The sequence below is a fragment of the Jaculus jaculus genome, chromosome 1 (genome assembly GCF_020740685.1).
Source record: "Jaculus jaculus isolate mJacJac1 chromosome 1, mJacJac1.mat.Y.cur, whole genome shotgun sequence".
Taxonomy (NCBI): Eukaryota; Metazoa; Chordata; class Mammalia; order Rodentia; family Dipodidae; genus Jaculus; species Jaculus jaculus.
The window spans coordinates 175,446,323-175,469,649 of record NC_059102.1 but is presented as its reverse complement, the minus strand read 5'-3'; the positions used below and the strand labels follow the sequence as shown (position 1 = coordinate 175,469,649).

The 23,327-nt window shown below is 39.3% G+C and overlaps 1 protein-coding gene and 1 pseudogene across 1 annotated transcript; one reads left to right on the top strand and one right to left on the bottom strand.

Annotated features, from left to right (window-relative positions):
- Positions 1-2,129: 2,129 nt before the first annotated feature.
- On the bottom strand, positions 2,130-4,973 carry LOC123453288 (ERI1 exoribonuclease 2-like). Its single transcript, XM_045130144.1, is given in 2 exon segments — positions 2,130-3,851; positions 4,072-4,973. Coding segments are annotated over 2 exon segments (2,079 nt in total). The 5' UTR covers positions 4,971-4,973; the 3' UTR covers positions 2,130-2,671.
- Positions 4,974-8,504: 3,531 nt separating this feature from the next.
- Positions 8,505-9,405, top strand: LOC123457692 (annotated as a pseudogene).
- The last annotated feature ends 13,922 nt before the right edge of the window (positions 9,406-23,327 follow it).

Here is a 23,327-nt window from a genome sequence, read left to right as displayed (position 1 = left end):
GTGTATTTATTTTGTATCCTGCTACATTGCTGTAGGTTTTGAACAGCTCTAACAGCTTGCTAGTAGAGTCTTTAGGGTCCTTTATGTATAGAATCATGTCATCTGCAAATAATGATAACTTGATTTCTTCCTTTCCAATTTGTATCCCTTTTATGTGTGTCTCTTGCCTTATTGCTATGGCTAAGACTTCCAAAACTATATTAAATAAAAGTGAGGACAGTGGACACCCTTGTCTTGTTCCTGATTTTACTGGAAAAGCTTCCAGTTTTTCCCCATTTAGTAATATGTTGGCTGTAGGCTTGTCATAAATAGCCTTTATTATATTGAGATATGTTCCTTCTATTCCCAGTCTCTGTAGGACTTTTATCATGAAGGGATGTTGGATTTCATCAAATGCTTTCTCTGCGTCTAATGAGATGATCATGTGATTTTTGTCCTTCAACCCGTTTATGTAATGTATTACATTTATAGATTTGCGTATGTTGAACCATCCCTGCATCTCTGTGATAAAGCCTACTTGGTCAGGGTGAATGATCTTTTTGATATACTTTTGTATTCTGTTTGCGAATATTTTGTTGAGAATTTTTGCATCTATGTTCATGAGGGAGATTGGTCTGTAATTTTCTTTTTTTGTTCTATCTTTGCCTGGTTTTGGTATCAGGGTGATGCTGGCCTCATAGAAGGAGTTTGGTAGAATTCCTTCTTTTTCTATTTCCCTGAAAAGCTTAAGAAGCAATGGTGTTAGCTCTTCCTTAAAAGTCTGGTAAAATTCAGCAGTGAATCCATCCGGGCCTGGGCTTTTTTTAGTTGGGAGATTATTGATAACTGTTTGGATCTCCATGTTTGTTATAGGTCTATTTAAGTGATTAATCTCATTTTGATTTAATTTAGGTAGGTCATATAGATCAAGGAAATCATCCATTTCTTTCAGATTTTCATACTTTGTGGAGTATATGCTTTTATAGTATGTTCCTATGATTTTTTGAATTTCTCTGGAATCTGTTGTGATGTTACCTTGTTCATCTCTGATTTTATTAATTTGTGTCTCTTCTCTCTTTCTTTTGGACAGATTTGCTAAGGGTTTATCAATCTTGTTTATCCTTTCAAAGAACCAACTCTTTGTTTCATTAATTCTTTGGATTGTTCTTTTTGTTTCTATTTCATTAATTTCTGCCTTAATCTTTATTATTTCTTCCCGTCTACTGATTTTTGGTTTGCCTTGTTCTTCTTTTTCCAAGGCTTTAAGATGAAACATTAGGTCGTTTACTTGCGACCTTTCTAATTTCTTTTTTTTTTTTTTTTTGTTTTTTCGAGGTAGGGTCTCACTCTGGCTCAGGCTGACCTGGAATTCATTATGTAGTCTCAGGGTGGACCCGAACTCACGGCGATCCTCCTACCACTGCCTCCCGAGTGCTGGGATTAAAGGCGTGCACCACCACGCCCGGCTTCTAATTTCTTTTTTTTTTTTTCTTTCACAATTTTTATTAACATTGTCCATGATTATAAAAAATATCCCATGGTAATACCCTCCCTCCCCCCACCACACTTTCCCCTTTGAAATTCCATTCTCCATCATATTACCTCCCCATCTCAATCATTGTGAGAATTTTTGATACGTAGTTTATAGAAGCAGCTTCTGAACTAAATTTTTTCCCTGCTAGTTTTCAAACTTAATTGGATAATTTCAATATTAATATACAAATCAGGATGAACCAATCTTCAAACCTTGAAATAAGACTAAATACCTTGCAAGTTTTTAGAGAAAAAATAGTAAGTTAGAAGATTGCCACAGGTCTTATCTGAAAATTGACCAGGGGTTTTTATTAGTTGTAATTTTATTCAAATAATTTAAAAATAGTTTAAAATTTGTTTAAAAATGGATATCATGTACTTTTGTTGCTTGTTAAACTTAATATAGTAAATAAAAAACCCTGATGTTCCTAAGATGGTATTATAAATTCAACAAACAGTAATATATGAAATAAAAATGAAATTATGTAAGACATTACCAGAATGCTCAAATTTGAGAATTTTGGGAACAACCAGTATTCATACATAAACAAACCAAAGATAATGTTAGGCAACTACAGAGGGTCATGAAATCTGCTCTGTTTGTATGTCTGAGTGCACTGTGCGTGTATGTTATGTGAACTGCTCCATTGTACCTAGAGCTCAGATACACTAAGTCTCTATAACTTGTAGCTCTATGCCTTTTAGTTTTTCTACGCTAAAAACCATATAGCTCTACTAAAACTAGTAACATAACTCAGATGTTGCTAATTAGATAGCTTAGTCGATAAAGGATAAAATGTGTGTCTTGCAAGCATGATGATATGAGTTCAATCATCAGAACCTATGTAAAAATGGTGAGTGTGATGGTACATGGTTATGCTTATAATCTTAGCCCTGGGGATACAGAGACAGGAGAATACTTGGGCTTGCTGGCCAGCCAGTCTAGTGTACTGGAAAGCTCTTGGACAATTAGCAATACTGTATTAAAAAAGAAAAAGAAAAAGAAAGAAAGGAAGAAAGTTGAATGGAACCTGAGAGGAACAATAACTCTAGGTTGTCCTTTGTCCTCTATGTACACATACATCCACATATGTGCGCCTGCAGACCCACACACATGAATCTACACATAACAGATGAAAAACAAGGTAAAGAGTGTTTATCAACTCCTCATTGAAGGCCTGAGTCGTAAAGACTTTTTAGTAGGTAAATTTAAATTTCTGTCATAAATATGACATGTGTCTGGAGAACTAACAATGAGTCCTTCTGTGGAATGAGACAGTACTGTGCTGTTGGCTCTTTCCTTTTGAAGTGTTTGTTCCCATTTTAAAAAACCACAACATTTTCTATTTTCTTGGTATTTCCCAACAGGGCAACAATAGAAGACTTTTCCATGATTCGGGCCATTATTAGAGACAATAAGCCTCTTAGATCTTCGGCCACACTTGCATAAGGGAGGTGTCATTTTCCCATTCTTCCAAGGCTCCTGTAGATTAACTGTAGACAATATAGAGGGGATAACTTTCTGGAAAGAATTTACTGGTGAACAATCAGATGATGTAGGCTTTTCTTCATGAATAGTGAAGGTCTGCTTTTTGGCTGGTGGGAAAGCAGGGAGATTAGATGAATTCCTTTTAGTGCCACCTAAAAGAGGTTGTTTCCCCAAAACTGAAGGAAAAGATGCACAGGCATCATCATTGTTGAATGAATATGACTTGGATTCAGGTAACTTAAATGAAGAAACATCTGAACCTGGACATCCAACTTCTTTAATGTTAGAAATTGTAGTATGAGGACTCTTGTACACAACAGACTTTGAGGCTTCAAATTTTTGAGGAGTTTCCTGGCTGCCTCCAAAGTTATCATGACTTTGTTTTGCTGATTCTTTTAAAACCATTGATCTTTCTTCAGAATTCAGTGAAGTATATATGTTTGTATTACTAAGAGGAGACATACAACCTGTACCTTGCTTAGGATGAGATGCTGGCAGTAAAACTACATCTTCCCAATCATCCAACATAGGCAAGCAGTCAAGAGTAGAACTCATTTCTATATCAGAAACATGATTAATGGAGGGAATGGTTGTAGACACAAGAACCAATGTGGAACTAGATGTTGAAGACTTTGATTTAGCATTAAGTGCAAGCTGTTCATTTTTTCTTTGCTTCTGCATATAAAGAGGTAAATTCAAGGTAGGAGACTGCAACTGTCCCACAGAACTAGAAGGCTGATTGCTAAAAAGAGGTAAACAAGTTTGGACATTGTGCAGGCCTGCTTTTATACTGTTCTTCAGTTGTAACTGATCCTGCTGTACCTTTATAGAGGAGTTCACATAAACTGAACTCATTTGAACTTTTTTTTTTTTAATTTTATTTATTTGAGTGCAACAGACACAGAGAGAAAGACAGAGAGAGGGAGAGAGAGAGAATGGGCGCGCCAGGGCTTCCAGCCTCTGCAAACGAACTCCAGACGCATGCGCCCCCTTGTGCATCTGGCTAACGTGGGACCTGGGGAACCGAGCCTCGAACCGGGGTCCTTAGGCTTCACAGGCAAGCGCTTAACCGCTAAGCCATCTCTCCAGCCCTCATTTGAACTTTTTCATGAGTATTTGCACTGTTAGGCTCCCTTTGATATATGCTGGGACCCTGAATACCAACATTGCAAGATGTTTTTTCAGCTTGATCTGTATTCAAACTCCTGGCCAAAATGTTGGGATTCTTATTAGAGGGAACCTTGTTGGACGATCTCGTAATTTTCATCAGGCAACCATCCCTGATCATTTTCCAAGCAAGTAGAGCAGTGTTCCGAGAATCATCTAACCCAGAATGTTCTCGTCCTGAGAATTCTATTCCCACTTCCTGCAAGGCACCATTTAATCCTTTGGGTTTTCTTTTATAGAAAAGCTTGTACATTGCTCTGAGATCAATCCAAGAATTTAAGAATACAGGTTTTAACAGCTGTTTTCTTTTACACTCATACTCCAGGCAAATCCCCAAGTCCCAGTCTGACCAAGTAACAAATGCACATAACTTTACTTCAGAAATAGGCTCTGTAACCTCAGAAGCAAAAATGATTTTCTTTTGCTGCTGAATCTTACTAATCCATTTACAGAACTGAGATAAGCAAATCTTCAGAGGGACACCTTCATCCACTTGAACCTGCTTTATGCCTGTCAGTTCCATGCAGAATTCAGAAAGAACTGGATGTTCTTGAGGCTGAACATAAGTATGAAATTCACATTCAATCTCTCCAGTTGATGTACTCAATAATACTGCTGGAAATTCAATTATTTCAGGGCTATTGTGGCGCTTCCCATCATTCCAGCATGTAGATTCAAAATCAATTACAATTAAGTAATCATATGCTTGCTTAGATTTTCTTGTTCCTAGATTCCCATTTGCTGGTATAATTGACTATCTCCTAATTAGTCCAAGTTGCCGCGCCAGCCGCTTGGTCGCCATTCCCGACACCCTAATTTCTTAATATAGGCACTTAAGGTTATAAATTTACCTCTTAGAACTGCCTTCATTGTGTCCCAGAGATTTTGGTATGTTGTGTTCTCATTATCATTTGACTCTCTAAATTTTTTGATTTCCTTTTTGATTTCTTCATTGACCCACTCATCATTTAGTAGTGTATTGTTTAGTTTCTATGATTTTGTGTATGCTCTATAGCCTTTCTTGCTACTGATTTGTAGTTTAATTCCATTGTGGTCAGATAGAATGCAAGGAATTATTTCAATGTTCCTGAATTTGTTAAGATTTGCTTTGTGTCCTAATATATGGTCTATTTTAGAGAATGTTCCATGTGCTGCTGAAAAGAATGTATATTCTGCAGCCTTTGGATGAAATGTCCTGTATATATCTGTAAGGTCCATTCCTTCTATGACCTCATTTAGTCCAGATGCCTCTCTGTTTATTCTTTCCCGGGATGACCTGTCAATTGATGAGAGTGGGGTGTAAAAGTTACCCACCACCACTGTGTTTCGTCTTATCTGTAACCTTAGTTCTAATAGTGTTTGTTTGACGAATTTGGGAGCCCCCATGTTAGGTGCATATATGTTTAGGATTGTAATGTCCTCCTGTTGGAGTGTGCCCTTAATCAATATAAAGTGACTTTCCTTATCTTTCTTGACTAACATCAGACTAAAGTCTACCCTGTCTGATATTAGGATAGCAATCCCTGCTTGTTTTCTAGGCCCATTTGCTTGAAACACCATCTTCCAACCTTTCACCCTAAGGTAATGTCTATCCTTTGTAGAAAGGTGAGTTTCTTGGAGACAACAAATTGTAGGATCCTGCTTTTTAACCCAGTCTGCAAATCTATGTCTTTTGGTTGGGGCATTGAGGCCATTGATATTAAGAGATATTATTGAAAGGTGTGTATTTATGTTTGCCATTTTTTTGTGTGTGTGTGTTTCTGGTTCTACCTGTGCTCTCCTCTGTTAACTGGTATTTGAGTATAGCTTGTTTTTTCTAGGTTCCTTATATGTGTGCTTTTCCTTTTGTTCAGCATGGAGGATTCTATCAAGTATTTTCTGTAGAGCTGGTTTTGTCTTCAAATACTCCTTTAACGTACTTTTGTCATGGAATATCTTTATTTCTCCATCTATTTGAATGAATAACTTTGCAGGATAAAGTAACCTTGGTTGACACTTGTTATCTTTCAGAACTTGGAATATATCACTCCAAGCCCTCTGGCTTTAAAAGTTTGTGTTGAATAATCTGCTGTAATCCTGATTGGCTTGCTTTTGTAGGTAACTTGATTTTTCTCTCTAACTGCTTTCAATATTTTTTCTTTTGTGTGTGTGTTTGGAAGTTTGATTATAATATGGCAAGTAGAGGTTCTTTCTGGGTTTTGTCTGGCTGGGGTTCTAAAGGCTTCCTGTATCTGTATTGGCACCTCTCTCCCAATTTGGGGGAAATTTTCCTCTATGATTTTGTTGAAGACGCCTACTATGCCTCTGGAGTGGAGTTCTTCTCTTTCTACTATGCCCTGTATTCTTATATTGGATCTTTTCATAGTGTCCCGAATATCTTGAAATTCCCACTCATACTTTTCTATAAGTTTGTCTTTCTCTTTGTTGGACTGCATTAGGTCTGCCACCTGGTCTTCTAGCTTAGATATTCTGTCCTCTCCCTCATCCATCCTACTGGTGAGTTTTTCTACAGAGTTTTTTTATTTCATTAACTGTGTTCTTCATTGCTAGTAATTCTGACTGGTTTTTCTTTATTATTTCTATTTCCCTATTTATGTCTTGTATTGCCTTCTTTATTTCATTAAATTGGTGTCCTGCCTCTTCTTTGATTCCTTTGATTTCCTCTTTGATTGTTTTCATGTGTTCTTTGACCCCTTTGAACATATTTATAATTATTCTTTTGAACTCTTTCTCAGGCGTTTCCTCTAACTCTTTCTCACTAGAGGACATTTCTGATGCATTAATACTTTTAGGTGGATTTATATCGTCTTGCTTTTTAGTGTTTCTTGTGTTATAAGGTATATATTTTTGCATCTTGGATTAAGTTAATGCTTGGATTTTCTAGGTAGCTGTGTATTCTTAGCTGTATCAATTGATTTGATGTAATATATTTTCAGCGTAGGACCTTAAGGTGTTAGGTGTGGCTCTTAAGACTCTCAGAGTATCTACAGAGATGTTCTTAGGGGTTGAGTTTCCCTGCTATAGGAGTATTCAAGCAGGCTGAGTGGAATAAAATACAGGTAGATTCTAAAATTTAACTAAATACTGTACACATTCAATCAAAAACAGCCCCGAGTATGTATGCAAGAGTAGTTATTATAATGACCAGATCCTCTATCAACAAAGACGTTAAGATTTCTGGTCTGCTGAGGGATCCAAGTCAGCTTTTGACCAAGTGAGACCCTTCCCTGGTGCAATCCCAGTTACCTTGGATGATTTTGGTCTCAGTCAAGTTGCTGCCTGGGTCGTCAGGCTGCTGTTCTGATTTCTGGAGCTGGGCACTTGCTTTTCCTGCGGGGCAAACTGAACCGCTGCTGCTGCCTCTGCTGCTGCTGTAGCTGCCACTGCTGGAGCCACCACTGCTGCTGAAGCTGCTGCTGCTGTGTCCACTGCCGCTGCTCCCCCTGAAGCTGCTGCTGCCGAGTCTGCCACTGCTGCCACTCCTGGGTCTGCTGCTGCTGGGGCCGCTGTTACTGGTGCTGGAGCCGCTGATGTTGTTGCCGAACTCTGCTCCTGCTTGGGTCCCGCTGTCAGCCCAAGTTGGCGTGGCCGGGTCCCGGGCTGCTGCTCTGTTCGCCAGAGCTGGGCTCAGGCGGTGGGGGAGGGGAGGGAGCCGCAGCTACTCTGGTTCTCTCACTGCTCCAAGCGTTCTTCTACCTCGCAGTCTGCTCCTCCGTTGCTCGCTGCCACTCTCCCCTCACATTTCCCGAGTTGCGGAGAGCGCGGTGTGAGGGAAAGCTCCCGCACCTGGCTTTTCCTGTGGCTCAAGCTGAGCCTGGCGGCTTTCTGGTGCGCTGCAGCCGCTGCGGTTGGCCGAGCTGCCGGAGCCGCTTTTCCCGCCTGTGCAGGCTCTGGATGTTCTGGAACAGTTCTACTTCTCTGCTGCCACTTCAATTTCCTATACACCTCACTTTTTAGTAAAAGTGTGTATTTTGCTGAGTTTTTTTGGTCTTTTTCCCCCCTAGGCTGCTTTGGCGTGGTACCTACGCCGCCATCTTAACCGGAAGTCCCACCAAAAATCATACATTCTTTAACTTAGAATTTGAAAGCAAATTCAGAAAACTAAAAAAAAAAAACAATCCAAAAACAAACAAACAACAAAAAAACCCAACCATCTTTACTATTATCCAAAGAATGTAAGAGAATAGTTGACATGATTCTTTGTTTTTGCTTCTTATGAGACTAGAAAAAAAGACATTCTTGGGAATATTTCCTCACTACATGGGAGTCTTATTGGAAATCAATGTGACATAGTTAAGGATGATCACCTGTTGGATGAGCTGGCTTGACAGTGGGAATGAATAACATCACTGAGTTCATCCTCTGGGCTTGACTCAAAATATGGACCTTGAGAAATTTTCATTTGCTGAGTTCTCAGTTGTCTACCTGCTCACATTGGTGGGCAACTTGCTCATCATGATTACCATCACTGCCAGCAGAGCACTGGGATCCCCCATGTACTTCTTCTTGTTTTATTTAATCCCTTATAGATAGATGGCTGCCGTTCCTCATCCATGACTCCTAAAATGCTATCTGACTCTCTTTCTTTGAGAAAAGCCATCTCCTTTAGTGGATGCATGACTCAAGTCTTCGCTGAGCATCTTTTTGGTGCTACTGAAATTATTCTTACAGTGATGGCTTATGACCGCTATGTGGCCATTTGCAAACCCCTATACTACATGTTCATCATGAATCAACAAGTGTGTAGCCTCCTGGTGGGTGTGGCCTGGGCTGGAGGGTTTATCCATGCAACCATTCAGATCCTCTTCACAGTCTGGCTTCCCTTCTGTGGTCCTCATGTCACTGACCACTTTATGTGTGACTTGTACCCTTTGTTGGAACTTGTCTGTATGGACACCCATACCCTTGGTATCTTTGTTGCTGCCAACAGTGGTTTTATCTGCCTGTTAAACTTTCTCCTCCTCATAATCTCTTATGTGGTCATCCTAAATACTCTGAAATCTCACAGTTTGGAGGGAAGGCACAAGGCTCTCTCAACTTGTGTCTCTCACATCACTGTGGTCATCTTATTCTTTGTGCCCTGTATATTTGTATATCTATTCCCAGTAACTACCTTCTCCATTGATAAATCTGTGGCTGTGTTTTATACCATGATAACGCCTATGCTGAATCCTTTAATCTACACCCTCAGAAATTCAGAAGTGAAAATTGCTATGAAAAAACTGGATCAAATTTGACTTCATTGGAGAAATAAAACATAAATGACTTATTATTCAAATACTATAGAGAAAGTCATATTATATTTAAGATTCTGAGAATCTAAGTAAAAAATACATGTTAAAGTTTACTGTTAGTATATTAAGCCCTTAAAGAAAGGCTTGAACATTAAATTTTTCATCATGATACTATCACATTCAGATTTGTTTATTGCTCGTTTGTTTGTAAACTTTGACATTTGTTAGAATCAGCTAAGTTTCTTGTAGAAGTGTACATTTCCAGGATATACATCTAGAAATCTAATATAGTAGGAATGTGGTTAGATAGAGACATGTCTTCATTTTTAATACATTATATGGAGGTATCTAACACAGTTTGGGAAGTGTGGTGGTTTGATTCAGGTACCCCCATAAACTTAGGTGTTCTGAATGCTAGGTTCCCAGCTGATGGATATTTGGGAATTAATGCCTCCTGGAGGGAGTGTATCATTGGGGGCGGGCTTATGGGCTTTATAGCCAGTTTCCCCTTGCCAGTGTTTGGCACACCCTCCTGTTGCTGTGGTCCATCTTCTGTTGGCCAGGGGGTGATGTCCACCCTCTGCTCATGCCATCATTTTCCCCTGCCATCGTGGAGCTTCCCCTCGAGCCTGTAAGCCAAATAAACCTCTTTTTCCCAGAAGCTGCTCTTGGTTGGGTGATTTCTACCAGCAATGCGAACCAGAGTGCAACAGGAAGTAATGGTGTAGATTGTAGTTGATTGTTAAGGGATAATCTTTTAAAATAATCTTGGCTATATATTTCATAGCAAACTGTGAGAATTATGAATCCTAAGTTTTTCACCAATCACTTAATACACACAATCATATCAACAAAAAGAAATATTCTGGAAAAATAGAAATTCTTCAATATTTATTCTTCATCTTACTCTTTCTGTTCTTTTAAATCTTTTTCACATATGGTCTCTCTTTTCCTCTAATGATTCAATGTCTCTCAGCTATTGCAAAATTTTCCTACTACTGGTATTTGTAACTATAATGTAACTGTTCATCACTCAATTTTTTGATACATCATTTTCTCTGTCCTAGCTATGATGACTAATACTCTAAGTTGACTGGTGTTGCAGGAATTTTAGGAGCTGAAGTGCTGTTCAATTTTGTATATTTCTGTACTGCTCTTTGTCTAGAGGCTTCTCCATGTATGTATGTGATTTTTACCTGACAAATCCTGTTTGAAGGATCAAAGAGTAATCTTATCAGGGTCAGCAGAACAGGTATACAGAATGAAAAAATGCATAAAATAAAGGAAGAATTTGTTCAAAGGAGGTAGTGAATATTCCATGACTTCTGTACCTATGAAAATAGATACATAATAGGACTATTTAAAAGTTATTTGTTAAGTGGTTATTAACAGTGCCAGATACATAGTAAACACTAAAAGAATATTTGTATGTATGTGTGCATGCATTCATGCATGTGGACATGGAGGATGGAGGAAAACCTGGGTGCTATGGCTCAGGTGCCATGCATTAGAGTGAAAGGCCTCAGAAGGTGAAACAGATGATGTGGTGAAGAGCCATGAACCAAACAGAGGAATCACATTAAATTGTGTTGAAAGAAGGCTTGAGTGACTCAGAAAGAGGAATATCATGTTTTCTTTCATAGGAAAAACCTAGTTTTAATACTACATTTTATATATGAAAGTAAAGGAGTGACTATGTGGCTGAGGAAGGAGATTAGAAGGTGGGGAAGAGGAGAAGATAATGGAGAGAAAGACAAATGCCATGCTTGCTCACATATACATGAAAGAAAATGTGTCAAATGCTGCAGTAAAACACATTATTTTATTTTTTACCTTAAAATTAATAAAGCAACAGTTAAAAGATGGAATATATCTGTGTATATTTCAGTGTTTCCAGTGTTTCTCTAACCACATTCAGGGTAAGAGACAATAGCTGAAGTCATGAATAAGTGTAGGGAAGAGTTTCTGTGCATGGAAAGGATTTTATCTGACCTCCATGAGTGTAATTTCTCCCCCTTTTCATTCTAATATCGATAGCTTAATTCAAACCTTATTGTAATTAGTTCATCTTTAATTCAAATCAAGATGACATAAAATATGTGAGCAGCATCATACATAATTTGATAACAACACATAATCTGAGAGCAACCTCAAGTGGTGCTTTTAACTTAATTGTGAAATGCTTATTAATGGAAGCATTCCTAATTAAAACAAGAACTCTTTTAGTTTTTACTGTTTTATTTATTTGAGAGAATGAAAGAGAGAGGCAGATAGAGAGAGAGAAAGATATCGTGCACTATGGCTTCCAGCCACTGCAAAGCAGCTCCACACATGTGCCACCTTGTGCATCTGGCTTACGTGGGACCTGGAGAATCTAACTTGGGTTCTTTGGCTTTGCTGGCAAGAGCCTTAACTACTAACCAACCTCTCCAGCCCTTATTTTTTGTTTCCCATTTTATAATAATTCTGTCTTTTAAGTAAACATAGTATAAAGATAATTCTTTTCTTTTTGCAGTGCTGGGGGCCAAGTCTAGGGCCCTGGGTATTCAGATCAAATACTCTACCACTAAATTGTAGCTCCACCCTTAAATATCATATTTTGATATATATAGTGAAGTTGTAATGAAAAATAAACAATTTGATGTATTCATTACCTCACATTTTTGTAAGAAGACTTAAAATTGAGGACTTCCGGCTGTGCTGCAGATACCGGGGAAAGAAAGGCAAGAAATTAAGGGTTATCAGGGTCTTCTTGCCAGTGGGAGGGCACAGAGTGGGGAAAAGCAGGGAAGCAGGGATCCCCCTGTGGGTGGGTAGTCTACCCCCACACATACAACTGCCTCGCCACATGCCCTGCACTGCTGTGCTCCGATCTCATGCCCGCCAGCCCATCGTGTGCCTTCTAGCCTGCTGCACTGACGCGGGGATCTCCACCATTGTGCACTGATTGCGCGTGTTGGCCCGCCACGCTGTGCTTGGTTCGCACACCTGCAGGGGACACCTCTGCCATGACTAGGCAACTGCCAGACCCCTGCTGCTGTGCTCTGATCGCTTTCCCACCGGCCACCCTCTGCTATGTCCTGATCCCATGCCTGCATCAGCTGCCTCTGCACTACAATTGCATGTGCAGTGGGCCCAGTCCCACAGCAAGAGCCACACAAGTCCACACTGAGTCACTAACACCAGCTCAGGTGCTATCCCTACCTGTCCATTGCCACCCATCCCCCACTTCCCTGAAGCGGGAGAGCACAGACTGTGTGCAGGTCCCAGTGATCCCAGGCAGAGTTTGGGCAGCTTCAGGGCTTGCTACCTCAGTCCCCTTTCAAACTCGAAGGCAGGCAGGTTTGGTGCATAACTGGGTGAGAATTCGGGCAATTTTGGCGCCACTGTCAGGCAGAAGATAGGCTGCTTTGGCAAGAGAGAGCAAAAACCCAGGCTGCTTGGCAACTGCCCCAGGTTGCCTTGGATTCTCATTGAGCTAGAGCCCAGGCTGCTCCACCCACCTACCTGCCCATACACTGACATGGGTAGACCACAGTGCAAAAGAAATAACATGAAAAATAAAATGCAAGAAAATCCAGACAGATCACCCAGTCCAACAAGGATTACATCTAACCAAAACATAGAAGAGTGTTTAGGATCAGAACATCAAGTGGAAGCTATGAGCAATAAAACCCTGACCAACTGACTGCTAGAACTTGCAGGAAAGCTACAAAGGACAGATAATCATGTGGATGCTACCATCACTAAGCTAGAGCAATATGATAAGACACTGGAAGGAATTCAAAGAGAGCTAAGAGAGTTGAGGGAGAGTGAAGAAAAAGAGGACCTTAAAAATCAGCTGGCCACACTAAATGAAAGCATAAAGAAATGCAAGGATGATTTCCAAGAATCATCAAGAAAATCAGAAATTGAGGTGAAAAGGGAGCTGGACAGAGCGATGGAAGTGATACATAGGAAAGTAGTAGAAAATGCAAACTTAATTGAACAAGTCCAAAACTTGCTAGAGGCCCTCAAGAATAGAGTCAGCGAAGTGGAAGATAGAAACTCTGATCTGGAAGACAGGATGGAAGAAACAGTACGAGAGTGCAAAAATTTCAGTTCAAAAGTTCCTGTGAACAGAACATGAGGGAATTGTGGGATACACTTAAGCGTCCTTATATCAGAATCATTGGAATACCAGAAGGAGAAGAATTTCAGGCCAAAGGCATGGAGAACTTATTTAACACAATAATTGAAGAAAACTTCCCCCGTCTCTTAAAAGAAAGGCCCATCAAGAAACAAGAAGCAAACAGAACTCCTAACCGACTAGACCAAAGGAGAAACTCCCCAAGACATATTATCATAAGGCTCTAAACATTGACACCAAAGAGAAAATCCTCAAAGCAGCTAGGGAAAAACAACACACCACCTACAAAGGAAACCCCATCAGAATTACTTCAGACTTCTCAATGGAAACCCTGAAAGCTAGAAGGGCCTGGAATGAAACTCTCCAAACTCTAGGAAACTATGGCTTCCAACCCAAACTACTCGATCCAGCAAAAGACTCCCTTATAATAGATGGTGAAAGGAAAACTTGCCATGAAAAAAACTCAGCTTTAAAATTATATGAACACAAAACCAAACCTACAGAAAGTACTCCAGGAAATTCTCCACAGAGAAGAAACAAATAACCAAACACAAATGCCTACAAGAAGCAGATCACAACACCCAAACCCAGAGTAGACAGAAAAAAATTGAAATTCCATGAAAACACCAACACACCTCTACCACCACAGCATGGCAGGGATCAAATCAAATCTCACAGTCATCACCCTAAATATTAATGGCCTTAATTCACCCATCAAGAGACACAAGCCAACAGGGTGGATCAAAACTTAGACCCTCAATCTGTTGCCTTCAAGAAATCCACCTTAACACTAAAGACAGAAGCCTCGTCAGGGTGAAAGGGTGGAAAAGAATATTCCAAGCAAATTGGAATAAGAAACAAGCAGGTGTAGCTATGTTAATATCAGATAAATTTGACTTCAAATCAAAAACAATCAAAAAAGACAAAGAAGGCTACTTCCTTGTTATAAAGGGAACAATCCATCAAGAGGATATTACAATCATAAATCTGTATGCATCAAACACAGGGGTACCACAGTTCATAAAACAAAACCTACTTGACAATAAAACAGAAATAACCACCAACACCATCATAGCTTGGGACTTTAACACACCATTATCAGTAATAGACAAATCATCCAAACAGTAGCTGAACAGGGAAGTAAGAGAGCTCAACAAAACCATAGAGCACTTAGACCTAACAGACATCTACAGAACTGTCCATCCCAAATCCAAACACTACATATTCTTTTCAGCAGCCCATGGAACATTCTCTAAAATAGACCATATACTGGGTCACAAAGACTGCCTCCACATATTTAGGAAAATCGACATAATTCCCTGCATGATATCAGATCATAATGCTATATTCCTAGAAATTAACAACAAAAAAACCAACAAGAACCCCAACGGCAACTGGAAACTGAATAGCACACTCTAAAACAATAAATGGATAGTGGATGAAATAAAAAATGAAATTGCAAAATTCCTGGAATTGAATGACAATGAGAACACATCATACCAAAACTTATGGGACACAATGAAGGCAGTCCTCAGGGGAAAATTCATAGCACTCAAAGCCTTCATAAAAAAGACAGAAAAATCTCAAACCAATAGCCTAACCATCCACCTAAAGGCATTGGAAAAACAAGAAAAATCCAACCCAAAGAGCTCCAGAAGGAAAGAAATAATTAAAATCAGAGCAGAAATTAATGAATTGGAAACCAAGGAAACAATTAAGGCAATTGACAAAACAAAGAGAGCTGGTTCTTTGAAAAAATAAACAAGATTGACAAACCTCTGGCCAATTTGATCAAGCAAAAAAAGGACAGACTCCAAATTAACAAAATTCAAAATGAAAAAGGAGAGATCACAACAGACATAAGTGAAATAAGCAGAATCATCAGGACTTATTTCAAAAACCTCTACTCCACAAAACTGGAAAATGTGGAGGAGATGGATAAAATCCTGGAGGCATATCATCTACCAAGGCTAAACTCAGAGCAGAGTAATCGCCTCAATGAACCCATCACACTCACGGAGATTGAAAAAGTAATAAAAACTCCCAAAAAAGAAGAGTCCAGGACGAGATGGATTGCCAGTCGAATTTTATCAAACCTTCATGGAAGAACTCAAACCAATCTTTCTAAAACTGTGCCACACAATTGAAGAACAGGGAAAGCTATCCAACTCCTTCTATGAAGCTAGTATCACCCTAATCACAAAACCGGGCAGAGATGCCACAAGAAAAGAAAACTACTGGCCTATTTCCCTAATGAACATAGATGCAAAGATCCTGAACAAAATACTCGCAAACCGAATCCAACAACACAACAAAAGCATTATCCACCTTGACCAAGTGGGATTTATCCCAGGAACACAAGGGTGGTTCAACAGACAAAAATCTGTCAATGTAATACACCACATAAACAATTTTAAACATAAAAATAACATGATCATTTCAATAGTTGCAGAAAAGGCCTTTGACAAGATACAACATCACTTCATGATCAAAACATTGGAGAGAATCGGCCTGGCCAGTTCAGCTCTTAACATAATAAAGGCAATATACAAAGCTCCAAAGGCCCAAACAGTATTTAGTGGAGAGAGACTGGAGGAATTCCCATTGAGATCAGGAACAAGGCAGGGATGTCCTCTCTCACCTCTGCTTTTCATTATAGTTCTGGAAGTCCTAGCCCAAGCAATAACACAGGAGAAGGAAATAAAAGGGATACAATTTGGAAAGGAAGAAGTTAAGTTAGCTCTATTTGCTGATGACCTGATTGTATATGTAAGAGACCCGAGAGATTCCATCCGAAAACTCCTGAAGGTGATTAACTCCTATAGCAAAGTAGCAGGATACAAAAGCAATGCACAAAGATTGGTAGCATTTCTGTATGCAAATGACAAAGATACAGAAAAAGAAATAAAGGACATAGTCCCATTTTCAATAGCAACAAAAAAAATTAAAATACCTTGGAATAACGTTAACCAAGGAAGTAAAAGATCTATACAACGAAAATATAAAAACTCTCAAAAAGAAATTGAGGAGGACTTGAGAAGATGGAAAGACCTCCCATGCCGCTGGATAGGCAGAATTAACATTGTGAAGATGGCAATCTTAGCAAAGGCAATATATAGATTTAACGCAATTCCAATTAAAATCCCTACAGTGTTCTTCACAGAGATAGAAAAAATTATCTTAAATTTCATATGGAAAGGCAAAAGGCCTTGCATATCCAAACATACCCTCAGCAAAAGAAATACCTCTGGTGGCATCACCATACCTGATCTAAAGCTATACTACAAAGCCATAGTAATAAAAACAGCATGGTACTGGCATAAAAACAGGAGTATAGACCAATGGAATCGACTTGAGGACTCAGAGTTTGGGTCAAGGAACTATAGCTACTTGATATTTGACAAAGACCCAAACAATACAGGCTGGGAAAAAAACAGCATCTTCAACAAATGGTGCTGGGCAAACTGGATAACCACATGCAGGAAACTAAAACTTGATCCACCCATTTCACCATGCACTACACTAAAATCCAAATGGATCAAAAACCTCAACATAAGACCAGAAACTCAACTACTACTGGAAGAAAACTTAGGAAGTACTTTCCATGATATAGGAATGGAAAAAGACTTCCTGAACAAAACCCCACTGGCTCAAGTTCTTAAACAGTCACTCAACCATTGGGATCATATGAAGCTGAAGAGTTTCTTTACAGGCAAGCATATAATAAGCAAAGCCAATAGAATACCCACAGAATGGGAGAAAATATTTGCAGGTTATCCAACTGATAGAGGCCTAAGCTCTAGAATCTATAAAGAACTCAAAAGTCTAAACAATAAGAAGACAAATACCCCACTCACAAAATGGGGTGCAGAGTTGATCAGGCAATTCACAGAGGAAGATATACAAATGGGAAACACACTTAAGAAAATGTTCATCATCCCCAATTACCAGAGAAATGCAGATTAAAACAACTATGAGATTCCACTTTACCCCAATAAGGATAGCCAACATCAAAAAATCAAATGAATATAAATGCTGGTGAGGATGTGGAGAAGCAGGGACACTCATTCACTGTTGGTGGGAATGCAGGATGATACAACTACTTTGGAAAACAATATGGAGGCTCCTCAAAAAGCTGACTATAGAAATACCAACAGACCCAGTTATACCCTTACTTGGCATCTACCCTAAAACCTTCAAACCACAGGCCAGAGAGATTTGCTCAACCATGTTTGTAGCAGCTCAATTCATAATAGCTAAAAGCTGGAATCAACCCAGATGTCCATCATTAGAAGAATGGATAACGAAGATGTGGTATATCTACACAATGGAATTCTATACAGCAATAAGGAAAAACGACACAAAGAAATTTGAGGAAAAATGGTTGAACCTGGAACAGATCAATCTCAGTGAACTTACCCAATCACAGAAAAAAAAAATCTACACATAGTCTCAGTCATCTACAACACCTAACCTGAATCTACCCAAGATACCTTACATACCCAGCAAGCACCTCATGGAGTAGACAATAGGATGGATGGGGAGGGTGGGGAGGGAATCAAAGGGTGGAAAACAGTAATCTGGACCCAAACGGCAATGGTACCATAAAATTCTACTTCCCAAAAGACAGACCAAATGGCCGAACCTTCACCAGACTCTTACAGGAAACACCTGAACCACAAGACACTGGAGAGGGTAGGATCAAGACTAACCTAAATCTTCTACGTCTTCCCTCCCTCTTCTCCCCCCCCTTCTCTCTCTCCTCTCTAACTCTTGTATATTAGTTATGTTTTTCCTCATTTTCTTAGTGGGCACTGACCTGTAACCCCACTACCAGCATGGGGCTATCATCTACAATGAGCTTTGGATCAGAGATAGTTTCCTAAAACAATGACATACTTCTGTCAGAGTACTTGATGACCCACCAAAGGCCAGTGGTAAGACCCTATTGCTGAAGACTCCATACACAGTGGACATGTAAAATGGAATGTCATGGCTGGAAGCCAGGAGAGTCAGTCCCCAGACAATCAGTGTGTCTAGTGCCAGAAGGTGCTCCATAGGCGACTGGGGGAAATGACCAATATCTGTCCAAGCAACTCATTGTCTAACCTAATTAGCAACAAATAACCTGATGTGATGTCCACACAAGTGCAATAGTGGCACACAGCCATGGTGGGGAACCAAGTGCTCTTGATTTGGCTAACTGATCCCCTCAGTGGTATGAGAACCATAGCTGGAGCTGGGAAACAAGTCAAAACCATAACCAAACATAAGCCCATGCTCCAATATCAAGCTACCATCATGGGGTACAAGAGGGCCTACACCTATCAAACTCTCTATCAAAAACGTAAGTGTTATCTCAATTTTCCAGGTGCTAACTTATTCTCCATTGTAGAATCTACTTCTGTTTTTCAGATAGATGCAGATCCTAAGGAGAGAGCTGCCTCAACATACCTCAAAAGGGGCCCAACAGAAACTAAGGACAATTGACGAAACAAGCAAAGGTGTTGTTTTCCTGTGAACTGGATACCAGCACAAGGGGGAAGGAGACTAATACAGAGAAAAATCAACTCCTACCAAATTTGAGAGCCAGAGCCTCAGAGGCCCCCAACACCTCAGCACTGAAGCAGACCAAAAATGAACCCAACATGGCTCAGGGAAATTTTGCGGAAGAGGGGGCAGAAGAATGTCAGAGTCACATATTGGGTCATGATATGCAGAAACATTTATTGTACCAATAACTGTGGGCTAAGTCCACAGTGCATGACCCATTTACATCAACAAGGAGGGTCCAATGGGAGGGGGTAGATCACAGATGATCCTAAACAATGGTACCAAACTGCCTGTATTTGCTGAAAAGAAAACTAATAAATTAAATTTAAAAAAATACTAAAAACAAAAGACTTAAAATTTAATCCTTTAGAGTATTTCTAATATACAACATATTGTTAATGTAATGTAGCACCTCAGGGCCCCAACCTTATTCATCTTAGGCAGCTGTAACTTTGTAGCCTTAGATCTACAGCTTCCTTCTTTTTTTAACCCCTACTCACCTCCTCTGGTTAGCACTGCAGTCACTGTTCTGGATTTTTTTTTAGATAATGTGTATGAGAGAGATCATACAGTGTTTTCCCCTTCTGTGCCACTTTTCCCTACTCAACATAATGTCCTCCAGGTTTATCCATGTTGCTGAAAATAATGGGATGATTTCTTAAATCTAGTAAGAAAATTTATAATAGACATATGAAGTACTAGCATTCCATAAAAAGTTAAAATCATTCATACCAACATGGATGGAGCTAGAAGTCAGGTTGCAGTGACTGAAATATAATACAGAATGACAATTCACATGAACTCCCTCCCCCACTCATATGTGTGGGGGTCTTCTTCACATGTGGAATCTAAAAAGGTTGATCTCATAGAAAACAAAACTGTATAGTAATGGTTACCAGAGGCCAAGGGGTAGCAAAGAGTGGGAAGACAGGGAGACTGGCCTGTGGGTATAATGCTATAGTTAAACTGAAGGCTCAGGTTCTAGTGATCTACTTTACCGTGAGTTGACTCCACTTAACACCAATGTAGCACATATCTCACAAAGCTAGAAGAGTGGATTTTGAATATCTCACCTCAAAGAAATACATGTTTGAGGCAATACATATGCTAATTGTCCTGATTTGATTCTTATATAATATAAACATGTACCAAAACATCACATTCATTATAACCATTTGTAGTTATTAATTTAAAAATAAAAGAGATGAATAAATTCCCTTGCTCGAGTAATCTCTTTAACTAGAAATTTATTTATGTATTCATCTGTTGGTGGATATTTAGGTTTTCCCCATTTCTTGACTGCTGTAGTAGCATGTCAACATGTGAGTATAGAAGCACTTCTCTGAGTTCCTTCATGTATGTATCAGAAAAGGGATTGCTGGATTATATGGTAGTTCTATGTGTAATTCTTGAAAATATATTTTACTTATTCATTTATGTGTGTGTGTGTGTGTGTGTGAGAGAGAGAGAGAGAGAGAGAGAGAGAGAGAGAGAGAGAGAGAGAGAGAGAGAGAGAGAGAGAGAAAGCGAGAATTTGAGACTATGAATGTGCATGGACCAAACCAGGGCCTCTTGCTCCTGAAAATGAACTGCAGATGCATGTACTACTTTGTGAATCTGGCTTTACTTGGGTACTAAGGAATTGAACCTGAGGCAGGAAGCTTTATAAACAAGTGCCTTTAACTATTGCACCTTCTCCCCAGCCCTCCATGTATAATTTTTTGAAGAATATCCATAGTGCTTTCAGCAATGGCTCTACGAATACATTGTCAACCATAGTGTAAGTGTCCTTTTACTCCACAGATACAACCCTTGTAACTAACTACTTGTCTTTGATGTCCTTACTGGTATGAGGTGACATCTCATTGTGATTTCAATTTGCGTTTTCTTCATGATTAGTGATGTTGATCTTTCCTATACTGTTGACAATATTTTTGTCTTCTGTAGAGAAATGCCTATTCAGGACCTATGCTCCCTTTTAATTGACTTATGTGTTTTGCTACTATTTCATGACTTTCTCATATATTTTAGATTCTAACTTCTTTTCAGATATATGAGTTGCAAATATTTTTTCCCAACTTCTAGGGTACTGTTTAATTTTCTTGAGTGTCTCTTTGGCTGTGCAGAAGCTATTAGCTATTATTTTGAATCTAATACTGCTGGTTTATTTTTACTTGGTATGTGCTCTTGGTGTTCTATCGAAAAACACATAATTGACACAAGGATCAATACTAAGAGGTTTTCCTAAATACTTTCTACTAGATTTTATGGTTTCAGGCTAAACCTTTGAATTAATCTTGACTTTTTTTTTGTGGTGTATGAGTATAAGTACACTCATACCAATAGCACAATATTTTAAATTACTTTTGTACTTAGTTAATACAGTCAAGTTGGTACCATTGTTAGCCTCCTCCCTGTCCTTTCCCCTCCACAGGGACCCTTCTTGTATATGAATCGTGCTCTGTGGCATTAGCCATCAGTTATGAGTAGGAGGAAATGCCTCCATGTATCATGACCCAACATGTGGCTCTAACATTATTTCCAGCCTCCTCTTCTGCAAATTTCCCTGAGCCATGTTGGGTTAAATGTAGGTCTGCTTCAGTGATGAGGTCTTGGGAGCCTTTGTGTCTCTGGATATCTGGTTTGATAGGAGTTGATTGTTCTCTGTGTCAATCTCAAAGCACAGTATTTAAAATAATGTAGTTTAGTAATATAACTTTTTTCTCTTTTTATTATTTATTTATTTATGAGAGAGACAGGGAGAGAGAGAAAAAATGGGCCCAACTGCTGCAATGGAACTCCAGACACATGTGCCATCTTGTGCATCTGGCTTATGTAGGTCCTGCGAAATTGAACCAGGGTCCTTTGGCTTTGCAGGCAAGTGTCTTCACTGCTAAGACATCTCTCCAGCCCCAGTAATATAACTTATTTTTATTGTGTCTTATGTTTTCATCTTTTCATAGATGTGTATTACTGTTGATCAAATGTGCTCCAAACTACCCCCCTTGTTCTCCTCAATCTCACTGTACTTCTCATTACTTAGCAGTAGCCATGCTACATTAGAGAGTGACTCTCCATTTCCCAGCAACTGTTACTGCCATTTACTTTATTGGAGGAGTAACCTCTGAGCCCCTCCTCTGTCTATAACAATGTTGACTGGCCCCATCATGTGCAGGTCTTCTGTAGGTAACCACATCCAGTGTGAGTCCATGAGTGCAATGGCCTTGCCATGTCCAGATACAGTGTTCCACATCCTCCAGACCTCACATTCTCACCATTCCATGTTCCCGTGTTCCCTGACCCCTGATAGGGATAATGTATATGTCTCCACATAGGGACAAACACTTACTAGTCTCTTGTTTTCAAACTTTATGAGTTATTATTCCATGCATTAACTACTTACACTGCCAAATAAGAAAAACAAAAGCATTTCTGATCATGGCTGAGAGCACAACTGATCTGAGGATATAAAGACAAATATTTAGGAGACAGATTGGCAATGCATCCATTTAGTAATGCAGCCAGTGGTAAGTTTTTTCCTAGTTCCCACATTCTTTCAAGCTTAAATATTATCTTTTAAAATTCCTTCTATAGTTATCTTTGGCACAGTTTAACTCATTTCCTATCACAATAGCATAATGTAAAGATAGAACCTGGGCTTGGGAGAGGACTCAATGGCTAATGGTGCTTTCTTGGAAAGCCTGCTACCCTAGGTTTGATTCTCTAGTGCCCACGTAAAGCCAGATGGATGTACAATGTGGTGTATGTGTCTGGAGTTCATTTGCAATGGCAAGAGGCTATGGCTTGCTCATACTTTCCATTCTGTCAGTCTCTAACAATAAATAAAATATTAAATAATAATGATCTAACCTATAAAATAGTGAAATTGTACAATGAATCAACCCATTCCTCCTCACTCTCTCAGTGCTATTCCTCCTGGCTACAGAGGCTGTGCCATGTTTCTAAGATTCCTCAAGTAAGAATTCTCACCATATATGAACAGGATGAACTTGGAGGCCATTAGTTAGGAGATGTAAGCCAGATATAGACAAATACTACAAATATCATTTATATATGTAATCTAATGTATTCAAATATACAGGAAGAAAGAACAGAACACTAGATATCATGGGCTGAAGGCTGAGGGAAAATTGAAGATGTCTGGAGGATAAAGTTTTATTAGTAAAAATAGGGGTTGAAGCTATGGCTTAGTGGTTAAGGTGCTTGCCTGAAAAGCCAAAGG